The sequence below is a fragment of the Accipiter gentilis genome, chromosome 5 (assembly GCF_929443795.1).
Source record: "Accipiter gentilis chromosome 5, bAccGen1.1, whole genome shotgun sequence".
Taxonomy (NCBI): domain Eukaryota; kingdom Metazoa; phylum Chordata; class Aves; order Accipitriformes; family Accipitridae; genus Astur; species Astur gentilis.
In genome coordinates, this window is record NC_064884.1 from 24,595,811 (window position 1) to 24,618,669 (window position 22,859).

The 22,859-nt window shown below is 40.0% G+C and overlaps 1 protein-coding gene across 15 annotated transcripts in view; it reads left to right on the forward strand.

Annotated features, from left to right (window-relative positions):
• EYA4 (EYA transcriptional coactivator and phosphatase 4) overlaps window positions 1-14,871 on the forward strand; it is a 157,614-nt gene extending 142,743 nt beyond the window's left edge. For 11 of the 15 annotated variants that reach the window (XM_049800751.1, XM_049800756.1, XM_049800757.1 and 8 more), the window contains 6 exons: window positions 3,594-3,652; window positions 3,759-3,919; window positions 6,374-6,488; window positions 8,210-8,331; window positions 10,654-10,754; window positions 12,366-14,871. In XM_049800751.1, the coding sequence (XP_049656708.1) occupies window positions 3,594-3,652; window positions 3,759-3,919; window positions 6,374-6,488; window positions 8,210-8,331; window positions 10,654-10,754; window positions 12,366-12,446 (639 nt within the window). In that variant the 3' untranslated portion in view covers window positions 12,447-14,871. Of the gene's footprint in view, window positions 1-3,593; window positions 3,653-3,758; window positions 3,920-6,373; window positions 6,489-8,209; window positions 8,332-10,513; window positions 10,615-10,653; window positions 10,755-12,365 lie in introns of all 15 variants that reach the window. The other 4 variants (XM_049800753.1, XM_049800755.1, XM_049800760.1 and 1 more) reach the window with 1 other exon arrangement.
• The last annotated feature ends 7,988 nt before the right edge of the window (window positions 14,872-22,859 follow it).

Sequence of the window (22,859 nt, forward strand, 5' to 3'; positions counted from 1 at the left end):
CCAATCTGCTGAGACATTCCCTGCTGACCCAGTAACCCATGTTCTAATCAGCCAAGCTGCACTTTTATTTCAGGCTAGGCTGTTCTCCAGCTATTTCATTCTCAGTGTATAAATTTTAGTTAGCTTGAGAAGTATCGCTTGGGAGGTCAGTTGGTGTTTTGCCATGAAAATAGGAGTCTGATGCTCTAGAAGTTCAAGTGCCTGAACAATGCTTAGAGATGGGACTCAGTTCTGTAATAGTATCCAGATTAATGCATTCCGTACTCAACCAGGTAAGGAATAAAATGAAGTTTTCCTCCCTACCTCAGTATTAATTTTAAGAGAGCTTTTAGAAGTGTTGGTAGGGCATACTATGCATGCAAAAAAAAAACTATTTCTAGAAATTGCAAGCTGGAATTTGGACATGAATCTTCCAAGTCCATTATCCCCCTTCACTCTCAGGATGATGAAGAAAAAAAGTATTTATTTCAAACAAACTGAATTACATTTCCATTTTTATGATAATCCTACCATATTTTAAATAAGATTTGTCATCTTTTTTTTCTCATTAGAAATAGAAATGAGAAATAAAAAATAGGATTTAGGAATTTGGGAGACATGTCAAACTAGTTTTAACAGAGACTGAAGCATATAGATAAAAAGGGGTGTTCTGTATAGCCTGAGAAAGCATAGTGCTGAATATCCCCTCAGTAATAGCATTTTTATGTTCAATGTGGTGAGTCAGTGTTTTTACCGGGTAATGAAATTACTGTTCATTCCAAGAGCATAATTTTTATAGAGGATTTGTTGATTTTGTAGTCTCAAATTTTCAGGCTCTAGGAATTGATGCAAAGAATTGTCTGCACTCAGATATAATTTAAATTAGTATTGCTTCAAGCAAAAGCCAGTTATTGTACCTAGATACCTTTCCTGTACTCTCAGTAATAGGAAATATATTTTATCTTTCTTAGTTTTGACCTTGCACTGACTGGGAGCCACTGTGACTTGAGTGTAGCCAGTACTGTAGCTGATGTGAAAAGTATTTTACCTTAACATTTCAAGTGACAGAGAGCTTGCTTGCTTTCCTTCCTCCCCACAAGCAAGCTCAGTTGTAGTGTTGTGCCACCACTTTCCTGTTTCTTTTGGGAAAAGTAGAGAACTATCTCAAATCTGCTCAAACTGTCTGCTTTTCCTTTTTTTTCCAGCAAGTTTTTTCAAGCCATATAAGTGAATTTGTAAAAGGTAAACATTTTAGTTGAAGTAGATCAGTGTCATGGTTTAACCCCACAAGAAAACAAAGTAAAACGAAGCAAGGAGTGGTGGGCCCATGAGTTTGTTGTTGGTCAGCACGTGTGTCTTGCCAGTATGTTGAGGAGGCGAGCCTCAGATCTGAGAGGAGACGAGGAAGGGGGAAAAGGAGGAAGCTGGAGAGCAATGTTGGGTTTGATCCCCTTGTAAACTTAACAAGCTTCTTGCAGGGACAAGGGGCAAGTAATCAGAAAACTGCATGTTCCCCTCATCTCCTCTTCCTGGAGTCGATGAACAAACTGTGAGATAAAAAAAATAAAACTAAACAGCTGAGCCTTTGCCACCCACTCATATTTAATTTAATAATGAAATTATCAGCAGAACAGTTATCTGGAATCTGGAACAATGTAGCTGAAAGGCTTAACAAAACCCAAAGAGCAGCAGACACTCCTTCTTATCCATCAGTGCTTCTGTGTGCCCTCCGTTTAATTAGTACACCTACAAATCCACAGGAATGATTTTTAATCTTTTAAAGTTTCTTTATGTTTTGACCAGTTCCAGGGAAATCAGTGGAGGTGATTAGGAAGCCAGATATTGCTCAGATATTGCAAAATACAGAGTTAGAATTTGTCCCAGTGGGGCTTTTTATCTGATTTTTGAGTTCCTTACCTACACTGGGTGGAGTATAGTTGCATATTTTTTTTTTTTTCTGGAGTGTAAATAATACATAAGGATACAGAAGTGAATATTTTATTTCAGCTGCCACTCCCCCTTTTCTTTCTCTTTTCATCTGCTATTTACATCCAAAACCAGCTTCTTTAAAATACTCTACAGCTCAAGATAATCTCATCAGACAGAACCAAAAAATGTTATTTCTCCAGTGAGGGGAAGAATGCTTCATTTCTGTTCCCTGAATGCAGCTCTTTCATGCCTGTCTTAATGGATTAAGCCAGATGAGCAGAGTTTGGCCACTTATTCTTTTAGTCTTGAAGCAAAATTTTAAATTATGATTGCTTGTATGATGCAATGAAATTATGTATTTGAAATGAAATTATGTGTATTTATTTATACAAAAAAAAAAATGCCCTTTTTTTTTTTTAACAACTTCATGTGGGTAAAAGTCTGTCAGCTTTTCATTCAGTGCAAAGCAAACAAAACAGAAGGAAGAAATGGTAATTCCCCAAATTCACACTCCAGAAACTTGTGGCATACACATTTGGAAATGTCTCCTCTGTTCAGATTTATCCTTTGTGTGGACAATTTAGCATTGGTATGAGACTCAGATTGGAAACTAAGAATTGCGTACTCCTGCATGTCAGAGATTTTCTGAATTAAGTGCTGCTTGTCAGCAATTTCATTTGACATAGATGACTCAGACAACTCTTTATTTGAGGCACAGAACTGAGCATTTTGAAAGTTCAGCCTAATTTTGTCTTAGTGATGAGATTAAATTATTGGAAAACATTAGTTGGGGAGTAATTTTTAAATACATCCTCGAACTTTTTCATAAATTATATTAGGATTATGTTAACAACAGCTACTTGAAATATTAAAAAATTACTCACGTACAGGAAAGTAAAATCTCCAGACACTGAATTTCAGGTGCGTTTTGGGGTTAAGATGTTAATTCTAGCCACTACAGAAGACAGTAATATGATGCCTGTTCATATTTACTGTTGCATGGTGGCTTGAGTTATCTATTTATTTGTGCTTACTCTGCATTTTCCTATCTTTTTGCTGTAACGACTGTGCAGAAAAGGGTATTTGGTAGTTATCCAATTACAAAAACAGCTTGGAGAGGAGTTCAGTTTTTCAGTGTACCTCACTTCCCTGGAGTTAACTTCCATCCCTTCCAAAACCAGGATATAATGAAGTTCTCCAGGACTGCTTGATTATCTGTGATTTTCCAGCGAAAGGCATTTGGATAAATCAATAAAAGAATCTGAGAGGCATCCAAACTCCTTGAGACTCAACAAAAGTTATATAGCTGTTGAGGTTCATCATAACCAGCTTTTAGGAAGTGGGGAAATAAAGTTGAGGTGATTTTGGAATATTGGTGTGCTAGAGAAACTATAAATGAGACTTGAAATTGTTGAGTTTTTTTCAGTTAAAATAATTTTAATCTAAAATCACACTAAAATTACATATCGCTTTTCTAAAGACCTATTTTAACTATCAATTTAAACAGTGTAGGAGTTGAAGGTTGTATTAAAAAAAAATTAATGGCTATAGGAAGCTGTAGGTGTACATATGCTGCCATCTTCTGGTGCAGTTAGTGGTCTGCACCGATCATTTCTTCAACATCTGTACTAAGCATATGGTGAGCATATTCTAAGATAATTTATCGTTTGGGGTTTTTTCAACAGGAGTGTGATCAAGTTCATATAGATGATGTTTCTTCTGATGATAATGGACAAGACCTAAGGTAAGATACAGCGTTTGTTTCATTGTTTTTTCTTCAAAGATTAAATAAATTGAGCATTTACAGGAATACATTGTATTTATTTTTACTGTATTTTGGGTGTTTGCAGTACCTACAGTTTTGCAACTGATGGCTTCCATGCAGCTGCAAGTAGTGCAAACCTTTGTCTGCCAACAGGTGTAAGAGGAGGGGTTGACTGGATGAGGAAGCTGGCTTTCCGTTACAGAAGAGTAAAAGAGTTGTATAATACTTACAAGAACAACATAGGAGGTGAGTTTAACTGCCAAAACCAATTTAGAATGCTGATCAGGTTAAACTGCATGGTGATGAACTCCCACCAAGGGAATGTGCCTTGGAAGCCACAGAGTGAATGGAAAGTGATGTGACTGGACCTTGGGCTATTGAGCGCTACTGACTGTAGATGTCAGATGTAGATGCAGAGCCAACATTACACTCTTGTGCAGGAGAACCAGAGATGGGGAAACTGAGCAGGCTTCCATTTAGCTTCTACAGAGCCCATTTTTCTCCTTCAGACCCAGCTCGGCTATACTTACCTTACTGATTGGTTGATCTACTTACTCTACCTCAAATATGCTGTTATTCTAGAAAAGATGTTGTATAGTTTCCACAGCACAAATTGGTTGTGGCTAGCTTTTTCCATCCTACATTTTCATGATCTGGATGGTAACAACACACTGTTTGCTGAACTCTCTACTGGGAACCTGCTAGTCTGTTTTCAGCAGTGGATGCAAGAAAAGTCTAGCACTGCTATGCCACTAGCACCTTTTGTTGACTCCGTAGCTTACGCAGTTAATTGTGTTAGCAAGCAATCCAAGTCTCATTTGGGCCAAGAGCTTTCCTGTTGCTGTTTTCATTCACGGAGTCGCTTATGTCCGTGCTAGTAGGCTTGTAGGAAATCAAGCAGCAGAACTGGAAGAATGTGTTCTGGAGAGCTCTGTGTGACTTGCAGAGCCAGCCAGCCCTCTTCTGAGGAGGGAATATGTCAGCTGACTCCCTCAAGAAGAGACTGTGAGAACAGGGAATAATTACAAGTCTTCAAGCATTGCTACAGCCACAGTTGAGGATATGATGAGGCCAACCCAACCAGGAGGGAGTCCAAGTGAACACTCTCCCATTCTGTAGCATGGGCTTTTTCAACTCATCTGAAATTTATTTCAAAGGAACCTGAAACTCAAAGTAAAGCTCACCTTCAGCAAAACCAAACAGTCTGGTGTTCTTTTAGCAGTTCCTGCAGTCTCTCAGAAATGGGAAACAGTACAACTAATATGGACAGTGAATTAGTTGTTACTTTAATCATTTTCTAAATTACGTAAATCTGGAATATATATGTTCGCTTTTAGTAGTTCAGAGTCTACTTGCCACAGGAAGAAGCAATAAGGACCAAAGGGTCATAGTAGATAGTTGGCTTTCACTTGTCCAGCCTTGACCTTCATTGGTGTCATGAATAGAGTTTTTATATATTAATAATACTTGAAACAGTATTACCCAGAAGTTTACTGGGTTTTCTTGTATCTCTTAATGCATCTAATATTCTAAAGCTGTTGCATTTCATAAACCCTTTAACACTAGTAAGAGTTTAAGTCCAAAAGCACAGCATAGGTAAACACACTAAGAGGAACATCATTGCAAAGGCAGAGTGCAGATATGTGGTGCATTGTATTAAGGTTTTTATTCTTTCCCACAAATCTTGCTTCTGAAATATATTCCATCCTTAGCGGGCAAGTTCCTTCATTCATCCTCTACTTCTTAGCTTTCTTAATAATCTTTTTATCACATATGTATCTATTTATTTCAAAATAGCTGTTAGAAGGCAACAGATGGCTAGATCAAACTAGGTATTTTTAGGTTGCTTCATTTCAGATTTTTGAAGGCAACCATCACCACTTCTTGGGAACATAGGGTGTGAAAGAGAAGAGGGATACTAAATGTCATGAAGCCTGCTTCCCTGCTCTTCCAGGACCAAATCTAAATTTAAAATAGCTTGGTTCCAAAGAACTCATGTCTCAGCATTCAATAGGCTGGGTATTTTTAAAGATCTGACCATTTATACCCAAAAGGGGATTTTAAGGTGCTTTTAAGGACTAACTGAGATAGGGCAACATAAGATGTGCAGCCATTTCAGGGCTGTGAATGCTGTAAAAGGAGCTATCGTTACTAACTACAACAGGACATGAAGAGCAAGCCACCAGCAAACAAATGTATTTCCATATGTGTAACCTGAGGTTCACCTATATACAGAATCATGAGCAGGGCAGTTTTAAATACGCAGATACTGCAAAGTCAAGTTTTTCTCTAGTCTCTCATTTTGTGAGTGTCTCTGCCTATGATCCTGACGGCGTGGACCTCCTTGTCACTGCCTCTGATAATTAGAGACTAAGATGTATGTGAGGGGTTGTTTTAAAAAAAATGTATTTCTGAAAGGTATACTTTGAAACATGGTAAAGTAGCCTGAATAGACAAAAAACATCAGACAACTAATTATTAGTATCTGCAATACTCACTGACATTGCTTGGTATAGTGGAGTGCAAATAAAAACAGAGAGCAGTTTACTGAACCTTGAAGAAAATAGATTTTCTCTTTGAGGTTTTTTCAAGTTCTAGTGGAATTTAAATAGAAACAATGACCATAAAATCTATGCATTCCAGCTAATACAGAACTTAATTTTATTTTTTTTTTCTTTTCTTGCTTTTTTTACATAAAAGGACTCCTGGGTCCTGCTAAAAGAGATGCATGGTTGCAATTAAGAGCAGAAATTGAAGCTCTGACAGACTCCTGGCTAACAAATGCACTTAAGTCATTATCAATTATCAGCACAAGGTATGTATTTGAGTCTACTGTAAAAAAAGCTTCTAGTTTTCGACTTATATTGACTATTTTTTGACATTTGAGGTTACAATAAATTTGTGCCTTTAAGATTTCATTTTGAGTGATTCCAGCATTTACTAAAGATAGTATGAAGTGTCTTCTAAAATGTGATAAATGGCCCTATGTGCATTGAAAGGGTATTGTAGAATTCTGAGCCAGCCTTTAATTTATTATCTTTTGCGCAGCATCCTCTGAACTTCACGACTCTATGTTCTGTCCTTCGATGTTTGTACCTATTCACTGTGCTACCTAAATACTGTATAGATCCCAGAAGACAAAGACATTTTCCTTCTGTCTTTCCAGACAAATCAGTATGCTTAAGCATGTATCTAAGTTTTCAAGAGCAAAAATCTGTTTTAACTAAGTTAAAAGTTTGGGTTCCCAGTAATGACACGTAAAATGTATTGTTCCTTTGAAATAATAACACTGTGAACACTGCTGCTGCTTAGTCAGCTATGCAATATGTATCTTATCAGAAATCCTCAAAAATTCTGATTTTAAACCATAAAAAAAGAACAACGTTAAGCCATCTTGCCTTCTGAACATGTCTGGGAAAAGACTCAGCATCAAGCAAAATGAACAGACTTGGAAAGATGTGAAAAACTTATTTTAAACGTAACAACTTTTGCAATAGGTTTATCTCTTAATTGTTGCTTATTTAACAGTGTCTTAAACACTTCAAGAGAAAAAAAGTAAAAATTTATGTACGCCATTGTGTTTAGCTCTGCATTTCTTTCCGAATTGCTAGTCTTCAAAAAGACATTCGGTAATGAAGTCCAGTTGAGCATTGGAGGATGAGTCTGGAAAACCATTATCAGTTACTCAGGACTGTTAAATAATAGTCTTTTGTCTTGTCTTCAAAGAGCTGTACAGCTATAAATCTTCAGAAGCTACCTTTGAGGCAGCTAAACATCACCTATATGTTCCTGACAGGAAATTGAGATATTGTAAGGCAGAAATAGTAGTCTAAGGTCTTGCTTGGAGTTTGTGGAAGAACCAGGAGGAAAAATCACAACTCAGCTCCATGTTCACATGGTCATGCTCATGTTCCAGCCTAAAGTAGCCTGGCTCTGAGTTTTCTTTTGTGTAACTGCTAGGACAGCTTCTCCATTCAAGTTTTCATCCTCACCATTTAATGCTAGCTCATTAACATGATTATTCTTATCTCTCCCTCTTCTCAGAAACATTCTTACTCTTGAAACATGAAGAAAGCGATGTCATTGTGCAGAAATGTGTATTGGCTGTTTATTTCCCCTCAAGACAGGAGTAACAAATGATGTCTTTGCTTTCTCCTAACACTTTTATTTGGCTGCTAGCTACTGGCAAGTAATTGCCAGCAAGAAAATAATGCTTTCAAAGCATTAGAAAGCCTATTTTTGGAGGTAGTTGGTGACCTTAAATGTCTGTATTTTAGTGAACCATCTTCAAGGACCTGTTTTTTACAAACGAGTGTGGAATATTTCTTGTAAATCAGGCCTGCATATTTTTTTAAATGATTTTGCCAAAAGTTTTATGTACATTTTTCTGGAAGTGATGGTGCTGAGCTGCACTGCTGTGTGAGTGAAAGTAAATGTTGAGGAATCCTGAGTATGCTCTCCACAGCTGGTTCACCACATCACCATTTGGATAATGGTTTTAAACTATTCAAACTTAAACTATTTCTCTCATTTTAGGAGTAACTGTGTAAATGTGTTGGTAACAACAACCCAGCTTATCCCAGCACTTGCAAAAGTTCTGCTATACAGCTTAGGAGGAGCTTTTCCTATTGAAAATATTTACAGTGCAACCAAAATAGGTAAGAAAATTATTCTTTCGTCCATTCTGACTACACTGCATTACCAATATTTTTTTGCCAGTAATGGATGGATTCTACTCCACTTCCTTGACACTTACTGTGTTAGTTATAAGATTTAGGCATTGCATATGTTTAGATGTGTTTATGTCAATAAATTCCAAATTCAGCTTATTTTCAATGATGCCTGAAGGAATAAAGGTCTCCATACTGATTAAAAGCATCAGAAACTCCCGAGTATGGTGCAGAAAACATAAAATGTGCAGAAGAGAATGAAGAAAAGTGTTTTTTTAATTCAAATCTAAGCAGAACTTCTGTTAAGATAGTCTCTGCTCTGACCTCCAGTTCTGTGTAAGTTAGGCCACTGCTTCACAAGCTTTTTCTGAAAGCATAGTACCTCCATGATGGTAATGACAACCATTACCAACAAAAGTTGTGTTATGGATGGGGCACTTCCCTATTCTGTTGATAACCGTGTACCTCTTGTGTATTACAGTTTGGAAATTCATGGATTTTGGAAATCACATCCAAAATTTTCTTGTAAACCAAGACAAGTTATCATTCCTGTGAAATGTGACACAGCCTACAATGATAATTTCGGCAAATTTCATGGTTTACCAGTTATTAATTCAGGAATGCTTAATTTCTATACCTATGACACCTTACATAACATGAAGTGTGACACTTCATTGACAAAAGCATTGCATTTCCTAAATGATTTTCACAAGTGAAAGAAACAATACATATTCTAACAGTGTCAGAGAAAGCTATGACCTCAGTCATCCTTTAGTTAGCTGTAGCTGTTCTTTGAACAGAAATGCCTCAAATACTTGAAAAACTTAAGCCCAGGCACAAAGTATCCCAAATACCACATGGTATTGAGCAGCCTCTGGAATGAATGTCATCTGTCATACAGCCTGTACACATTGGATTCAGTCACTGAGATTGCACTCAGACCAAAGGAAGGAGCATTAAGAAGTAGTGCCGACAGCACAGAAGGGGGTGGTGAAGTGAAGCACAGTCTCTGGAGGCTCTGTTGAAGTAATTTTGCACAAGGAATTCCTTCTGAGAACAGTGTGGCCACTGTTACATCCCTGTCAGGAGCACAGCAAACTCTGTTGGGTACCAGATCTCTCTCTACTTTTCATCTCAATGATCTCTGCACTGTGCTGAGCACAGGACTACGATTGTGGCTGTTGCTTGCACACGCTGGAATCTGGTCCTCACTCAACAGTTAACGCATGTGATGCTTTTCCTAATCATAAGCCCTTTTTTGTGGGCCAGCTGGAAAAAAAAAGCAAGAGGAAGGCAGTAAGAACTGGAAATCTAGAAATCATGAGCTTGTGAGAAGAGACTGAAAAACCTAGGGTGGGGGATAGACATAATACCAAACAAGGTAAAAAGCTATTGCAGAGAGGAAGGAAATAATCTTTCTCTGTGTTGATGGGAGGTATGACAATAGGTGCGATTTCTTTGCAATAGGGCACATGTGGGTTGTGTGTCAAAGAGAAACTTCCTAATGGAAAGGGTTAATTAAATATGGAGATTGCCTCTGGAAATAGTGAAATCGTCATATTAGGACAGTTTAGGATCGATAGCACAAGCATTCGTTCGTAAAACTGAACCCACAGTACAATGAGAAGATCAGTAGATGATTTTGCTTGGTCCCTTTCAGTCCTGTTTATTGTTGTTATTGGCTTAGCCTGCTTACTTCCACATTTCTCCAAAAGAGCCAAATATTTCATAGATGTTCTCCCAGGAATCTTTTGTCTGATTTTATTTTACTTGTCCATTGTTCTTTGAACAATTTTTCCATTGCTACATCACTCATTGTTGCAGCTACACTAGAATTAAAGTTGCTGCTTTCCTTGGAAAAAAAAAAAGTATTAGTTATAGAGAAATGTTTAAATTCAATTATTAATTCCCTGACCTATTCATTTTCACAGCACTAATTCCTTTATCTTAGTGGCTTTCCTGTAATTCTTAAGAAAGAGATTTAATTTTACCTGGAGCAGCTTAATGTCACTAAGAGAATTAATTGCTTCTCACCAGTGTTAGCTCAAAATCCCAAGGCTAGGAACTTTACAAAAGTAGTAATAACATTGTCTCACCACTGTAATTATCCTTTGTAGGGCTTCACCGTAACTCACTTGATAGCTTGAATAAGTAGTGCATTGTTTTTCAGGCAAAGAGAGCTGTTTTGAGCGTATAGTGTCCAGATTTGGCACTAACATAACTTATGTTGTGATTGGAGATGGCCGAGATGAGGAACATGCAGCTAATCAGGTAACTTCACTCTGAACTCTTATCTCATTTATCTTCCAGGAAAAGAAAGTTGCTTTGAACGAATAATGCAAAGGTTTGGCAGAAAAGTAGTATATGTTGTAATTGGGGATGGTGTAGAAGAAGAACAGGCAGCAAAAAAGGTAACCTGTCTCCTGAAATGTTGGTGTGATACCTAGCTACTAATGCAAGCCTTTCTGTTTGCATTTCTGTCAGTGTTGCACAATGGCAGAATGACAAATAATTCCAGTCCACACATGCAAGGCAACAAGAGCATGATGAGATCAAAACTTAGAGTAAAATGAACCATTTGGATTCTGGCATTTGCTTCACTTCAGTTTGGAAAGAAAAAAATGCAAAATTATTTTAAAAACAAATGGAAAATGACTGCAGCAAAAATGTCTGGCTAGAGTCAGGCAAATTAAAGGTAAACAGAAGAGATAGAAAGGGCTATGACATGATGGTTAGGTTGTGATTTTCTTTAAATGGTGAAATCGGGGAGGTTTCAAGAGAAGTGTTACAGAGAATGTGTAAAAACATCTAAAGGGCTGTGCAAATTTGTTGCTAACATAGATAAAGATTTGTAGTTTACTGGAGCAAATATGATGAGCACATAATTTGCTTCAAGAAAGACATATCTGCAAAAGGAAAAAGAACAGAACACAGAGATTGTGCTCCAAATCTGTGTTTCTAAAAAAAGAACTGTTTCTTCAGAAATATTCAATTTTCTCATTTTAATAATTCAAGTCTAAATTTCACCAGATAAGTTTTCAATGTTCAGAAACAGATCAAATTAGTAATTTATACCATACTTCCCAGTATCACCTTGGAAGTGTGCAGAAACTGAAAATTTTTGCCTCACGATGTCTGTCCAGGACAAGTGATGTAAACGTTGTTGTGCTAGGAGTAGCAAAATAAAGTGCCCTGGAATGGAAACAAAATGAAAATAACCAAAATGCTCATTCCAAATGGTTCCTTAATATAGGTACAGTATTGGTGATGGGTTTTTTATAGTTTGTGCTAAACAAAGGTGGTTGGATTGTGTACTTTGCAGTTTGGCATGCTTTTTACTTAACGTTGGCTATATTGCATGGATAGATACAGAATTCAGAGAGATGGATGAATATAGCACATTACAAATAGATCTGAACACAACATGAAAGTATGAGGTTTTTTTCTATTCTGATGAATTGCTGAAGAAGAATAGTGCATATATCTGCATCTCTGACAGACACTGACACTTTCTGCAACACAAATTATCTATTTTTAAACTAGAAATGTGTTATTTTCTTATCCAAAGAAATTTCTTTTTTTCCCCTAGATGGAGAAAAATGTAATTCAACTCTGTTTCCAAGTGTTCTGTGCGAAGCCTCTTTTAATGAAAAACTTATAGCCCTTTAAATGATCATTTGGTATTTTGCAAAGTCTGAGAAGTGGAGCAGAAAGGGATTTTCTATTAATGCTCCTTTGTATGGGTTTGCATGCTAACAATTAGCAAATAGCCCTTACTAAATAATAGGCTTTTTTCAAAGAAACTATTAAGAAGGACTATCGAATTATTTTAACTTCAGTTGAACTATTAAGCTCAGATCTATTTTGGTGTGATTTTTGTCAGTACTTTGCTAGCAAAAATCAATCCAGAAACACAGTGGTGTAAAATATGTGGTGGTAATCTGACTAGTCTCGTGTGTCATATACCGCCTGTGTCACAGTGTTCATCTTTCCTGACCTTTTCCCCCCTCTAACAAACACAGCACAACATGCCTTTCTGGAGGATATCCAGTCATTCGGACCTCTTGGCTCTCCATCAAGCACTGGAACTAGAGTATTTGTAACTGTGTTCTGAAGCTGGCGATCCTTTTTTTTTTTTATATATATATATATATATATTTCAAGTACACTGAATTTTTATGTGTGATTCAATGCCTCTGGCTTTACACATATGAATTGTCTTAAGAAGGGAAGAAATATTTGGAATTAAAAATTCCAAATTGAAGAATTCAGATTGCTGAATGAAGTTGAAACATTAGTGCTACGTAAGGAAGCTCTATGGTCTTATATATGCAACGTTTTTAAATGAATTAAAACTGTGGAGGTTGCTGGTACACACCAAGTGAGCCCTGACAGGAGTGAAAAAAGGACTCGAACTGGCAAAGCACCAACACGCGTTTTCCAGCCGACAAGGTGGTGTTCAACAACATTCCTCAAAGTGGGATATATTCTCAGCACTGAGGTTTGAACCAGACTTTAGCCTACCTAACCCAGAAAATCTGAATTGGAATGCACTCAGACTGTATAATGACAATCCTGTCTAGACCTGTAATTTGTGTAAATTATTGATGAAAATAATTTACTGTGACTTTATTAGCAGCTGATTTTGGAAGTGGATGCAATTTTTCTTTCTTTTTTGGGGGGGCAGGGGAGGGAGAGGGTTATATAATATTGTCTCTTTTATAAGTTTGGCAAACAGAATGTGCATAATGATATGTTGTGCCTTAAAGAGAAGACTGTGTTCGTGTGTTATAATGTAATTTTGGTTAAAAACTATGTAGATAAACAAAAAAACCTTTGTGATAATTTTTGACATGACCAAATTTGAAATTCAAAGAAATCAAAGAGCAGGGCTGCACCAAAGCATTTAAGTATTTGTTGCAGTAAGAAAAAATAATAAAGGAAAGTTTGTGTTTTTATTTGGATTCTGAATAATTCCACTGATTGTTTGAGGAAAGTTAAGAGTATGTTGGGAGGTTGATACTGGGGACCGCTACCTAGAAAGCTAAAAAAAAAAAGTGTTTAATACCTTCAGCATAATTTCTTGATTCTCTGACAAGAGAACTAAGAGCCATATTCATGAATTACTTAGTCTACTGAAAGCCATACAGTGAGTGCATCTGCTGTGTATAAAAGAACAAAATTCCACCCAGTAGACCAAGTGTACAGGTGACATTACTGGAAGGTGAAAATGCGGAATTAAGTCCAGATGAGGAATAAAACAGAAGTTCGTTAGGAAAGAAAAATTACTAAAGAATCTCTCACCAGTCAGATGCACAAATGATGCTACATTTAGCATATCCAGGATCAACACAAGCTGCTGAAATTGCTGGCATGGTAACATTGGCCATTTCAGGAGCACAGTCCACTTTGGTAAATATAACAGCGTTTTGGTAGCTTTCCCATTCTGTTCCACTTTTATGTACCTTCTGTTTTGAGTCAACATGATTTTCCTCATCCATTTTTGATTGCACAACAATATTACACAGGAACAACCCTAAATGTTTTTGAATCAGAAGTTTCAATAGCATGTCAGGCATCTGGGGAGAGGATAAGGAGGGGATTTTTTATGAAGAAATATTGAGAGATATATTACCTTAATTTTCATCATTTCTATTAAAAATTACAGTCCATACAGTGATAATTACCTGGCAAGTTTTGAACATGCTACCTTTCAGCTTTGGAAAATGAGCAAGGTCCATATTGCACACAGGGTCCGTAGCGCTCCACATGCAGCTTGAGCACTCTGAAACAACAGCAAGTGGTTCGTCTCTCATGGCAGAAGACGGAAACTGCTTTTTTAATTTTTAACTCTGTACGCGGAGACACCTGAGGTTGCCTGTGCTCTGACTGCGTGAAGAGGTGTGTGCAAAAGAAGATGTCAAATGTAAACTCCAGGATGCCTACACAAGCACACTAGTTAGCACCGAGGTGAAGACATTCCCTCTCTGTGCTCTGAAGCCACCATATGTCTAGTTACCAGGCAGTAACTTGTTGATTTAAACTTTGTAGGTTATATGAAAGTTAGTTGGTAGGTGAAAGCCTGGAGCCACTAAAAGTCCAAGGCAAAACTCCTCTATAAATTCATAAAAATGGGATTTCTTTGCTGTGTTGGTATTTGGTATACAAGTCACCACACAACAAACTAATGATAATTCGTTATCACCGGTCAGTTTAAAGCCATCACATGAAACTTGCCGCATATGAAATCTTTATACAGTAGCTATTTGGGTGATAGATTTGTGTGTCCAAAAATTAAAATTGATGCGTATCTTCTTTATATTTACAGTACCTGTCTAGTCAAATTTGGCCTGGAAGTACATTTTTCATAAAAAGCTGTAGTACCAGCTTTATGTAGTTTTTCAGGTGGGGAAAAAAGTGTTTCTACTGGAATAGGAAAAAAGTTCAAAGCAAGCCCTTCTCAAGTTTCTGCATCATAACATTGCATGAGAATCAAAACGTAAAAGTATTTATAAAAAAAAAAATTGGTAAGGTGAACTAGCTTCTTCTTTTTCTTTTTTTTTTTTTTTTTTTTTTTTGGACAAGTCATAGTGTTATTTAAATGCATGAAGCAATATTATTTCTCAAGTTATTTGTTCAGCTTTTCAGTGTTCTTTTCCTAATCAGATGTAAGAACAAAAAATAGCCCAGCAACAACCGTCAGTTCTTATAAAAGGTTTGCAATGCCTTCATTGGAGTTGCAGTTAGCTCTCTGTGACAGGTATGGCTCAATTAATATACTGGATTCTAGAGAGGAGATGGAGGCAAAAGGAGGGAAGATTTACAGAGCATGACAAAGTTCTCATTTTAACTTGGATTCTGTGTGCTACCATAGCAGAAGTTAATTATAAAAATAAATTATCTACAAAAATGTACATCCAAAGAAAATTCAAGGATTTAGCTCAAAAGCCTTTGCAATACTAAAATTCTAAAACAAAATTTCAGAGCACAAATACTCTCTTGCTGAGCAAGAATTGTTATATATCTTTAAATAGAAGTGTGTCATACATGCCTGCCTCGAAGAGAGAAATTACTCTGATACATTTTCCCACATGAACAATACAGAGGAGAAAATAACCAAGGCAGACACATAGTCATGCCAGACGGTTCCACATGGGCCTAAGTAGATTAAACTGAAGGCTGGTCGTTTTGACGTTGAGTGCATTTTAATTCAACAGCATATTAATCAGAGGCTGCCTTCCCTTCAGCCTCTCCTCAACAACCAAGATTGAGCACAATGTCATGTTTGCAAGTATTTTGGGCAAATGAAGTATAGAATATAATGCCTTTTGCTGATACTCCGGCAGTTCTCAGTCAGTACAGAACTTGAACGTTCATTAGTCGTTTGAGTAGTCAGCTTGCAGAATACAAATACCGTGTGATTGCAGTCACAAGATAGTATCTTAAATAGATATAACTCTGTGCAGTTCAGTGTATCAGTAAAAGAGGACAGGAAAAACTAAAAATGATGCTTGTTTTTAGATGCCTGTGGAGATTGTGCGCAAAGGTATAGGTGGCAGCTAGCTCCCAGATCTGTTTTCATTAGAATCCAGTGTGAGCAGCAGCGTTTGCATCTAAAGCAGATGCGGAGTATGTTCCAGTGTAAGCACTGACAAGGGAGATGAGGCCAAATCAAAATCCTGTATACAAGCACACTTCATCTCGCGGGAGATGAAATCTTGCAGCCAATCAGAATTGCAGAGTTTATGGAGGACGTGGACTTGGCCTGTGATAGGAAGACTAGATTTTAGCTGTGAGGTTGTATCCAGATCTAGGGTTTCGGTTCAAAAGTCATCTCTGCTTTACAGGATTGACACCAGGCATATGCTCTAAATGAATATGGTATTTAGTATCTCTGAAGAGGAGCTGAAGTGACATGAGCCAAAATCCCAGCAATAGCAGCATTTTGGAGATATAATTGAAGCCAAGGGTCTCTGTCATCTATTAGCAGGTTATAGTTTATTAGGGCCTACATAATTTAAGAAAATGTAAATTAAAATTAAAAGCTTGTAAAATTATGTACATCTTTACTACTTCTCAATAAATACACTTGGAAATGTCATTTTCTGCACTATATGATGTTGCAAGGTGTTTGGTCTGTGGTTGAAACCCTCCATACACAATGTCTCTCACAGGAACTGAGTGTGACCTTGGACTCTTTTCAAGTATGTCCATGCTGCCTTTGTGGTTCATGCCTGGAGCAACCCTGTGCCCATGTGGTCTGATGGAGACTGGCTCACCTGCATGCTCTTTGCAGGGTGCAGCGTCTGAAGGAAACCTCCCTCTGCTCTGCACCAAGGTTTCCTCACCAAGACCACTAGGTGCCTTGCTCCAGATGCAGCCTGAGCAATAGCTAACACCTTTGTTGCAGTGTCCTTCGGGCAAAATACAGAACAAATCAATTTGATGGTCTAGAGGCACAGTGAAGTCATGTAAATTCCCTTTCCAATTCACTTACTAATATTATGCTAATATCCTTTTTATGGACATGGGTTGTTCAGGAGACAGACTAGGCTACTGAAGGGCAAGCAGCGGTTCCAGCTGAAGCTCAGCCTCATGAAACTTTGTAAATGACTTTGGGAGCAGTGCTTCATGTCTCAGTGAGGTGCTGACCTTGGTTTGGAGGAAGCAGTCCCCCCACAGTCTGCTTGCGCAGGCTTTAAGGCAAAAGTGAGACCGCAGGACTATCAACACATTTAGATGTGACATTATGATCTTGGGAGTGACATAGCAAGTGGCAGAGCCTTCAACCATAAGAGACAGCTTCTAAATAGTGGATTTTTTTTCCCAGGAGTTAGATTAAAGCATGTCTCTTACAAATGTAACTGTTCTGTACGTACACCTGCCTTCTACTTCAATTTTAGGAACAAAAAGGAAGATACATCAAAAATAGGGTGGACAAAATATAAGGAAGGCCCATCTGCTGAGCAGATGGACCCATAGTAAACAGCAGTTTTAACATTGTGTCTCCCAGAGGGGTTTGCGTGTGACTGTAGAGAAGACGAACCATTCAGTACCATTTCAGGCAAGTGAGATAAAAGGTAGCCAGAAAAACGGTCGTGTCCCATCCCCCCCCCCCCCCCCCCCCCTTAAATAGTCCCCCTCCAAATGGTTTTCCCCCATTTCTCCCAACTGTGGGAGATTTCAGAACTTCTCCCTTTTCACATCAGGATAAAAATGAGATATCAGAGGCTTTTATTTAAAAGCATTTGTCTGGGTTATAGCACAGCATTAACTTAATTTCTCATTGCTGAGAAACTCAGTGCTGTAAATGGCTGTCAATATGTCCTGCACATGATGATTCACAGTGCTGAACTAAAGTAAAAACATTATACTGAGAGCATTTATGGCTGGAGAAATAACTCCTCATTTGGGTGCAAAAATACCTCTTCCTCATTATCCATTACCTATGGAGAATCCCCAAGGAAAACCAAGCAGAAATTCAGAATGGAATTATTTATGTGTGTCTTCCGTTGTTTGCCAATGTATTATTATCTCTAGGGGATCCACATTTAGGGTTGACTAGTATGATCCATTTTCTTTTTTCCAAACAAATAATGGATTCAGAAACATTTTGCAAATGTTTATAAATTGGGGGGAATTGTTTCAGTGGCCAAAAGCCCAGGCAGTAGGAGTAATGCTGAGAAAGCCAAAACATCTCAATAGTCTGGTTTTGCATGTTAGTTTCTCTACCAATTTCAAGGCTCGATTTTCCAAGAACTGAATCTCTGACTTGAAACCACTAATAAAAAATGAATAAGGAATTTATTTTTTTTTTTCTGGTTCAGAAGAAGAGGGGAAAAGGGAGAAAACACCAGAAAGTTTCACAAATTGATTTTTAAGTGGACAAGCAAAGAAAATCCTTTGTTGCACAAAGCACCATTTCTCAAATTTGCTGGGTGAATTAGTCATCAAACATCCACCTAAGCATGCCTTATTAGAAATTCACATATGCACTTCAATAAACATGAAGCAAGAGAGCAGAGAAGCATGAAGGACAGGATTTAAATGAACTATATCATATCAAGGAGTCAGGCTGAGAATGGAGGTTAATTCGACGGGATTTTTCTGCTGTGCTCTCAGTGTCTGGGAAAATGAAGTGCTGCAAAGGAGTGGCAAATGCAAAGTGTTTCATGTTTCCTACGCTACTATGCAACCTACTGTGCCCTTCACCAGGAGGCACACGCTTTTTCTACATGAAAACACCAACTGGAGCTATTTGGAAAATATTAGAAATTGTTGACTCATTGAAACCAAAATGTGTTTTGGGATTGCACACACCAATGTCAATGAATGGAACATTTTTAATCCTCTTTAGAGAAAGAGTGAATCAGGAGCCCACGAGATCAGCCAGAAAAAAACTCTGAGCCATTGCAGGAGTGTAGTGACTATGGCTCTCAGCTGGCATGTCAAGCCCCTGTTCTTTGCTTTCAGCTTGTCTGGGTTAGGATCTTGGTTTCTAGCTTTCCGACTTAGAAAAGTCTTTGTTTGGTCCAATAGTGAAGAGGAATTTTTGTGAAATCAGAAAAAAAAAAAAAATAGAGTGAAAGATAAGGGAAGAAGAAATGAAAAAAAACGTCTCCCTCTTTACTAGCACTAAAACCACTATGCCCATTGTGAAGGGTTCTGGAAAAAGAAACCTTCCTGGAAAGGATTTAGCAACTGAGAAGCTGTGGTTAGTTGGTCATTTGGCTGCAGGGTGAGGGGGGGGCAGGTAAGACATGGGAAAAGACCAGCAACCAGAAAGGGTATTTTCCCTGGACAGCATGTGTGTATCTCTCCTGTTGTACAGCACAGCCTTATTTGTGTTCTTTGTGCTCTGAATTCCTATCACATACAGCCACCTCCTCCAACTGCCCCACCAACTCTGGTCCATGGGTTTTTGCAGGCTGATCTCTTTGCTTCCTTGTTTCTCTCTGGTTTGACACCTTTCTGTTATCTTATTGCAGCTGCCGCCCTTTGCTGTCTGTGAATTTGCTAGGATCCCAAATGCGCTTTCAAGTTTTGCAGCTGTTTACAGCTTTTGCAGGAAAAAGAAAGAGGGCACCAGCTACATGGGCCACAGAGGCAAGCAAGTCCCCGCAGCCCTGCCTTCCTGCCCACATGGGATAATGGGGTTGTAGGAGAACAAGATGCACACAGAGGACCAGCCGTAAGCAGCAGCCCTGCCAGATGTGCCACTCTACCTTTGGTGGGCAGGGCTGCAAACACTTCCCTCTGCCGCCGTTTACAGCCAGCATGATAGGGAGCAACTGTCGGTCATGTAAGAGCAGGCAGACAGGAGATGCTATATGCTTTTGCAGAGCAGCAAGACGCAAGACAAGCAGAGTTGTCTTTCCAGGATGGGAGCCGAAGCAGAAAACTGGCAGCAAAGGTTTGTGCACAAAGATAAACATAAGGGGGTTGTGGAAGAAGCACACAGAGTTGACGTGTCCCTTTGTGGATTTGGGGTTGATCCATTGAGTACAGTTTGCTGGGTTAGTGTAAGGAAATTGTGTCTAGTATTGTGAGCCTCCTGGAGAGCCAAGTAAACTCCTGGCACTTAGCAGCAGGACTTCTTTGCAGGGTTTTGGGGGGAGTTGTGGTGTGCTAGCCTTGGCTGGCAGACAAACCCCCACCGAGCCGCTTGCTCACTCCTCCCCTCAGTGGGATGGTGGAGATAGGAAGAACAGTAATGAGAAAGCTTGTGGGTGGCGATGGAGACAGGGAGATTGCTTAGCAATTACTGTCGCAGGGAAAACGGACTCCACCTGGAGAAAAATAATTTATTGCCGACTAAAATAAATATTTAATCACTGCATTGTTTAGTGGGAAACAAAAAAGGCAAACATTAAAACAGCACCTTTCCTCCCCCCATTCCATGCCCAGCTTCACTCCTTCACTGCCAACTCCTCTACGTCCCACAAGCAGCACAGGTGGGATGGGGGAGTATGGCGGCTACAGTCAGTACGTTTACAGCGGTTCCTCTTTGCTGCTCCTTCCTCCTCACGCTCCTCCTCTGCCTCAGTGTGGGCTCCTCTCCACAGGCCGCAGTTCCTTCAGGGAACGTCCACTTGCTCTGGCACGGGGTCCTTCACGGGTTGCGGTGTGGCTATCCGCTCCACCATGCAGCTCCTCCTCCTCACCTGGCCTTGGCGTTCCCTCTGCAGCTTCTCACTCTTTTTATTCCCTGCTCCCCTGCCTGTGCGGTGTTTTCTGCCCTTTCTTGCACACGCTTTTCCTGAGGCACCGCCATCTTGGCTGTGGGGCTCAGCCGTGCCCTGCGGTGGGTCCGCTGGAAGGGGCTGGGACCCGCTGTGTCTGGCACGGGGCAGCTCTGGCCCCTCCTCACAGAGGCCGCCCTGCAGCCCCCCTGCCAGCACCCGGGCACCTGCACCCAAAATGGGGAAGGAGGGGAGGCGTATCTCAAAAACTGCAACACAATGGCCAATCTCTAGGTCTTCCTGATTTTCATTAGTGGTATAAGCCTAGTGGAAGAGGACAAGTCTTAGCAGGGGGAGACACACAGATGTAACTGCAAGCAGAAGAGCAGAGGGAGACACGGCGTTTTCTTCTGCTGCCCAAATTACCCAGAGCCTATGAAGAGGTCCCGGCGCATCTTAAACCTGATGCCGGTGAACTGCCAGATGAGGTCTCAGCAGGTCTAACTCCTGATCTCTGGCTGAGACAGGCGTGGCCATACCTTTTTGCCTCCTGCCCGTCATGAATGCCTCCTGCCCACCCGCCCCATCCCCACCCCACCTCCAGCCCCCAGCCCAGCCCCAGCCCCACTCCTAGCCCCTTCGTAGCCAGCTTGGAGAGAACCACCTCGCCTGCCCAAGACACCAGGCAGGCCTGAGGTCCCATCAAAATGCCCACATGGCCAAGACCATCCTTGTGCCCTGCACTGCCTCCAGGGCGTCAAGATCTGAGCGTTCAGCAGAGAAGCTAGCAGGCCATTTGGAAAGTGCCACCCGCGTGCGTGAGAGCCATTTGGCGACCGAGCTGTTTGCTTTTAGCAACCCATGAGGGCGTGGCAATTCACAGCCTCACGATGTCTGCCACATGCAGAAAGTTAAATAAATTCATTCTCCAGGAAATAGTTAGCTGTTATGGTGAAACCTTAGTAACCATCAGCTGCAGTTGATTTAATCCATTGCCATTGCAACACACTAATGGGCTAAGAAGATGGTTTTCATTTATTTATCTGTGTGTGTGTATATATATATATATATATAATTTTTCTCCTGGAATAAACAGTTTATTTGGTGGGAGTGGGCAGAAGCGAGCACAGACTGAAATGGATATCTTCTGGGTGTGTTTTTTAAAAACGTGTGAATATTCTCTTTCACCCATGCAGAGTGCTGTCCCAGTGATGACAAATGTGTGCATATTGCTCTGTGAAACTTCCTTCAGCATAAAAGCTGTTGCTTCTGGTGGCAGGATCGCCCCTGGTCCTGCATGGCTCTCTGTGCCGCCTCCTTCAGACAGCCCTGACCTGTCAACGTCAGGCTGCACTTTGCATCAGAAAGGTTTCAGACGTGATTGGAGGTGCGGGTCAAGCTGCCAGCTTAGTACTTCCACACACAACTCATTCCTGCTGGCAGGAAATGAGACAGCAACAATGAAATGCATTTTTGCTTCTGTTTTAGCTGCAGGGTGTAGAGGCTGCTAGTGTAGCTTGGTGTACCCCTATGGTACCTGATCCCATCCCCTTTATTCAGGAGCCCTGTTCAGGGAGGGTGAGGTCTTCACAGGCTGTCCCTGCCGCCCTCACCAGCCTGCCCAGGAGCAGCTCTCCTGCCAGAGCAAGGCCACACATCTCTGTGCTGGAGACGTTTGGTGCCATGGGAGGCCTCTGCCTGTATGTCACCAGCATATCCCATGAGCAGCCTATAATGCTATCCTTACAAGAGTGCATCAGCTTCAAATGCTAACTTTCTCACATGGAAAGCTTTTGGTTTGATTTGGGTTTATGTTACAAGCTGTGACTGGAGCATGTATTACACTTCTGCAGCCCATGCAAAGGGGTATTTACCAGAAACCCTTAATGACATCTGTGCCTCATGATCACTCATACTTAAAGCAAAACAAAACAAGGATAAAAAAAATGGGGGAGGGAGGAGAATGGAGCCAAGTGCGGGGGGCTGTTCAAACAGCATATGCACACTGATTTATGAAATGTGATCCAATTCTCAACAATCACCACAGGCCACTGACACATGGCAGCTGATGGAGGTAAGGTAATTAGCAAAGCCCAACTTCTCCTGTTACTCACTGGGAGCTAAAATGAGGGTTTGATCACAAGCCCTCAATAGTCTTGATGAAGAACATATTTGTATTCGACACTGAACTGCCTGGTGGCCAACACAGAGGCTGCGTAGCCACCCGGCCCCCACAGACAATTGAGAGGGGAAAGAGCTGAACCCGCCCAGGTCCCTCCTCAAGGTGGGCACCCACCCCACTCACCTGGCCCCTCGCCTTGCCACCATCCCAGT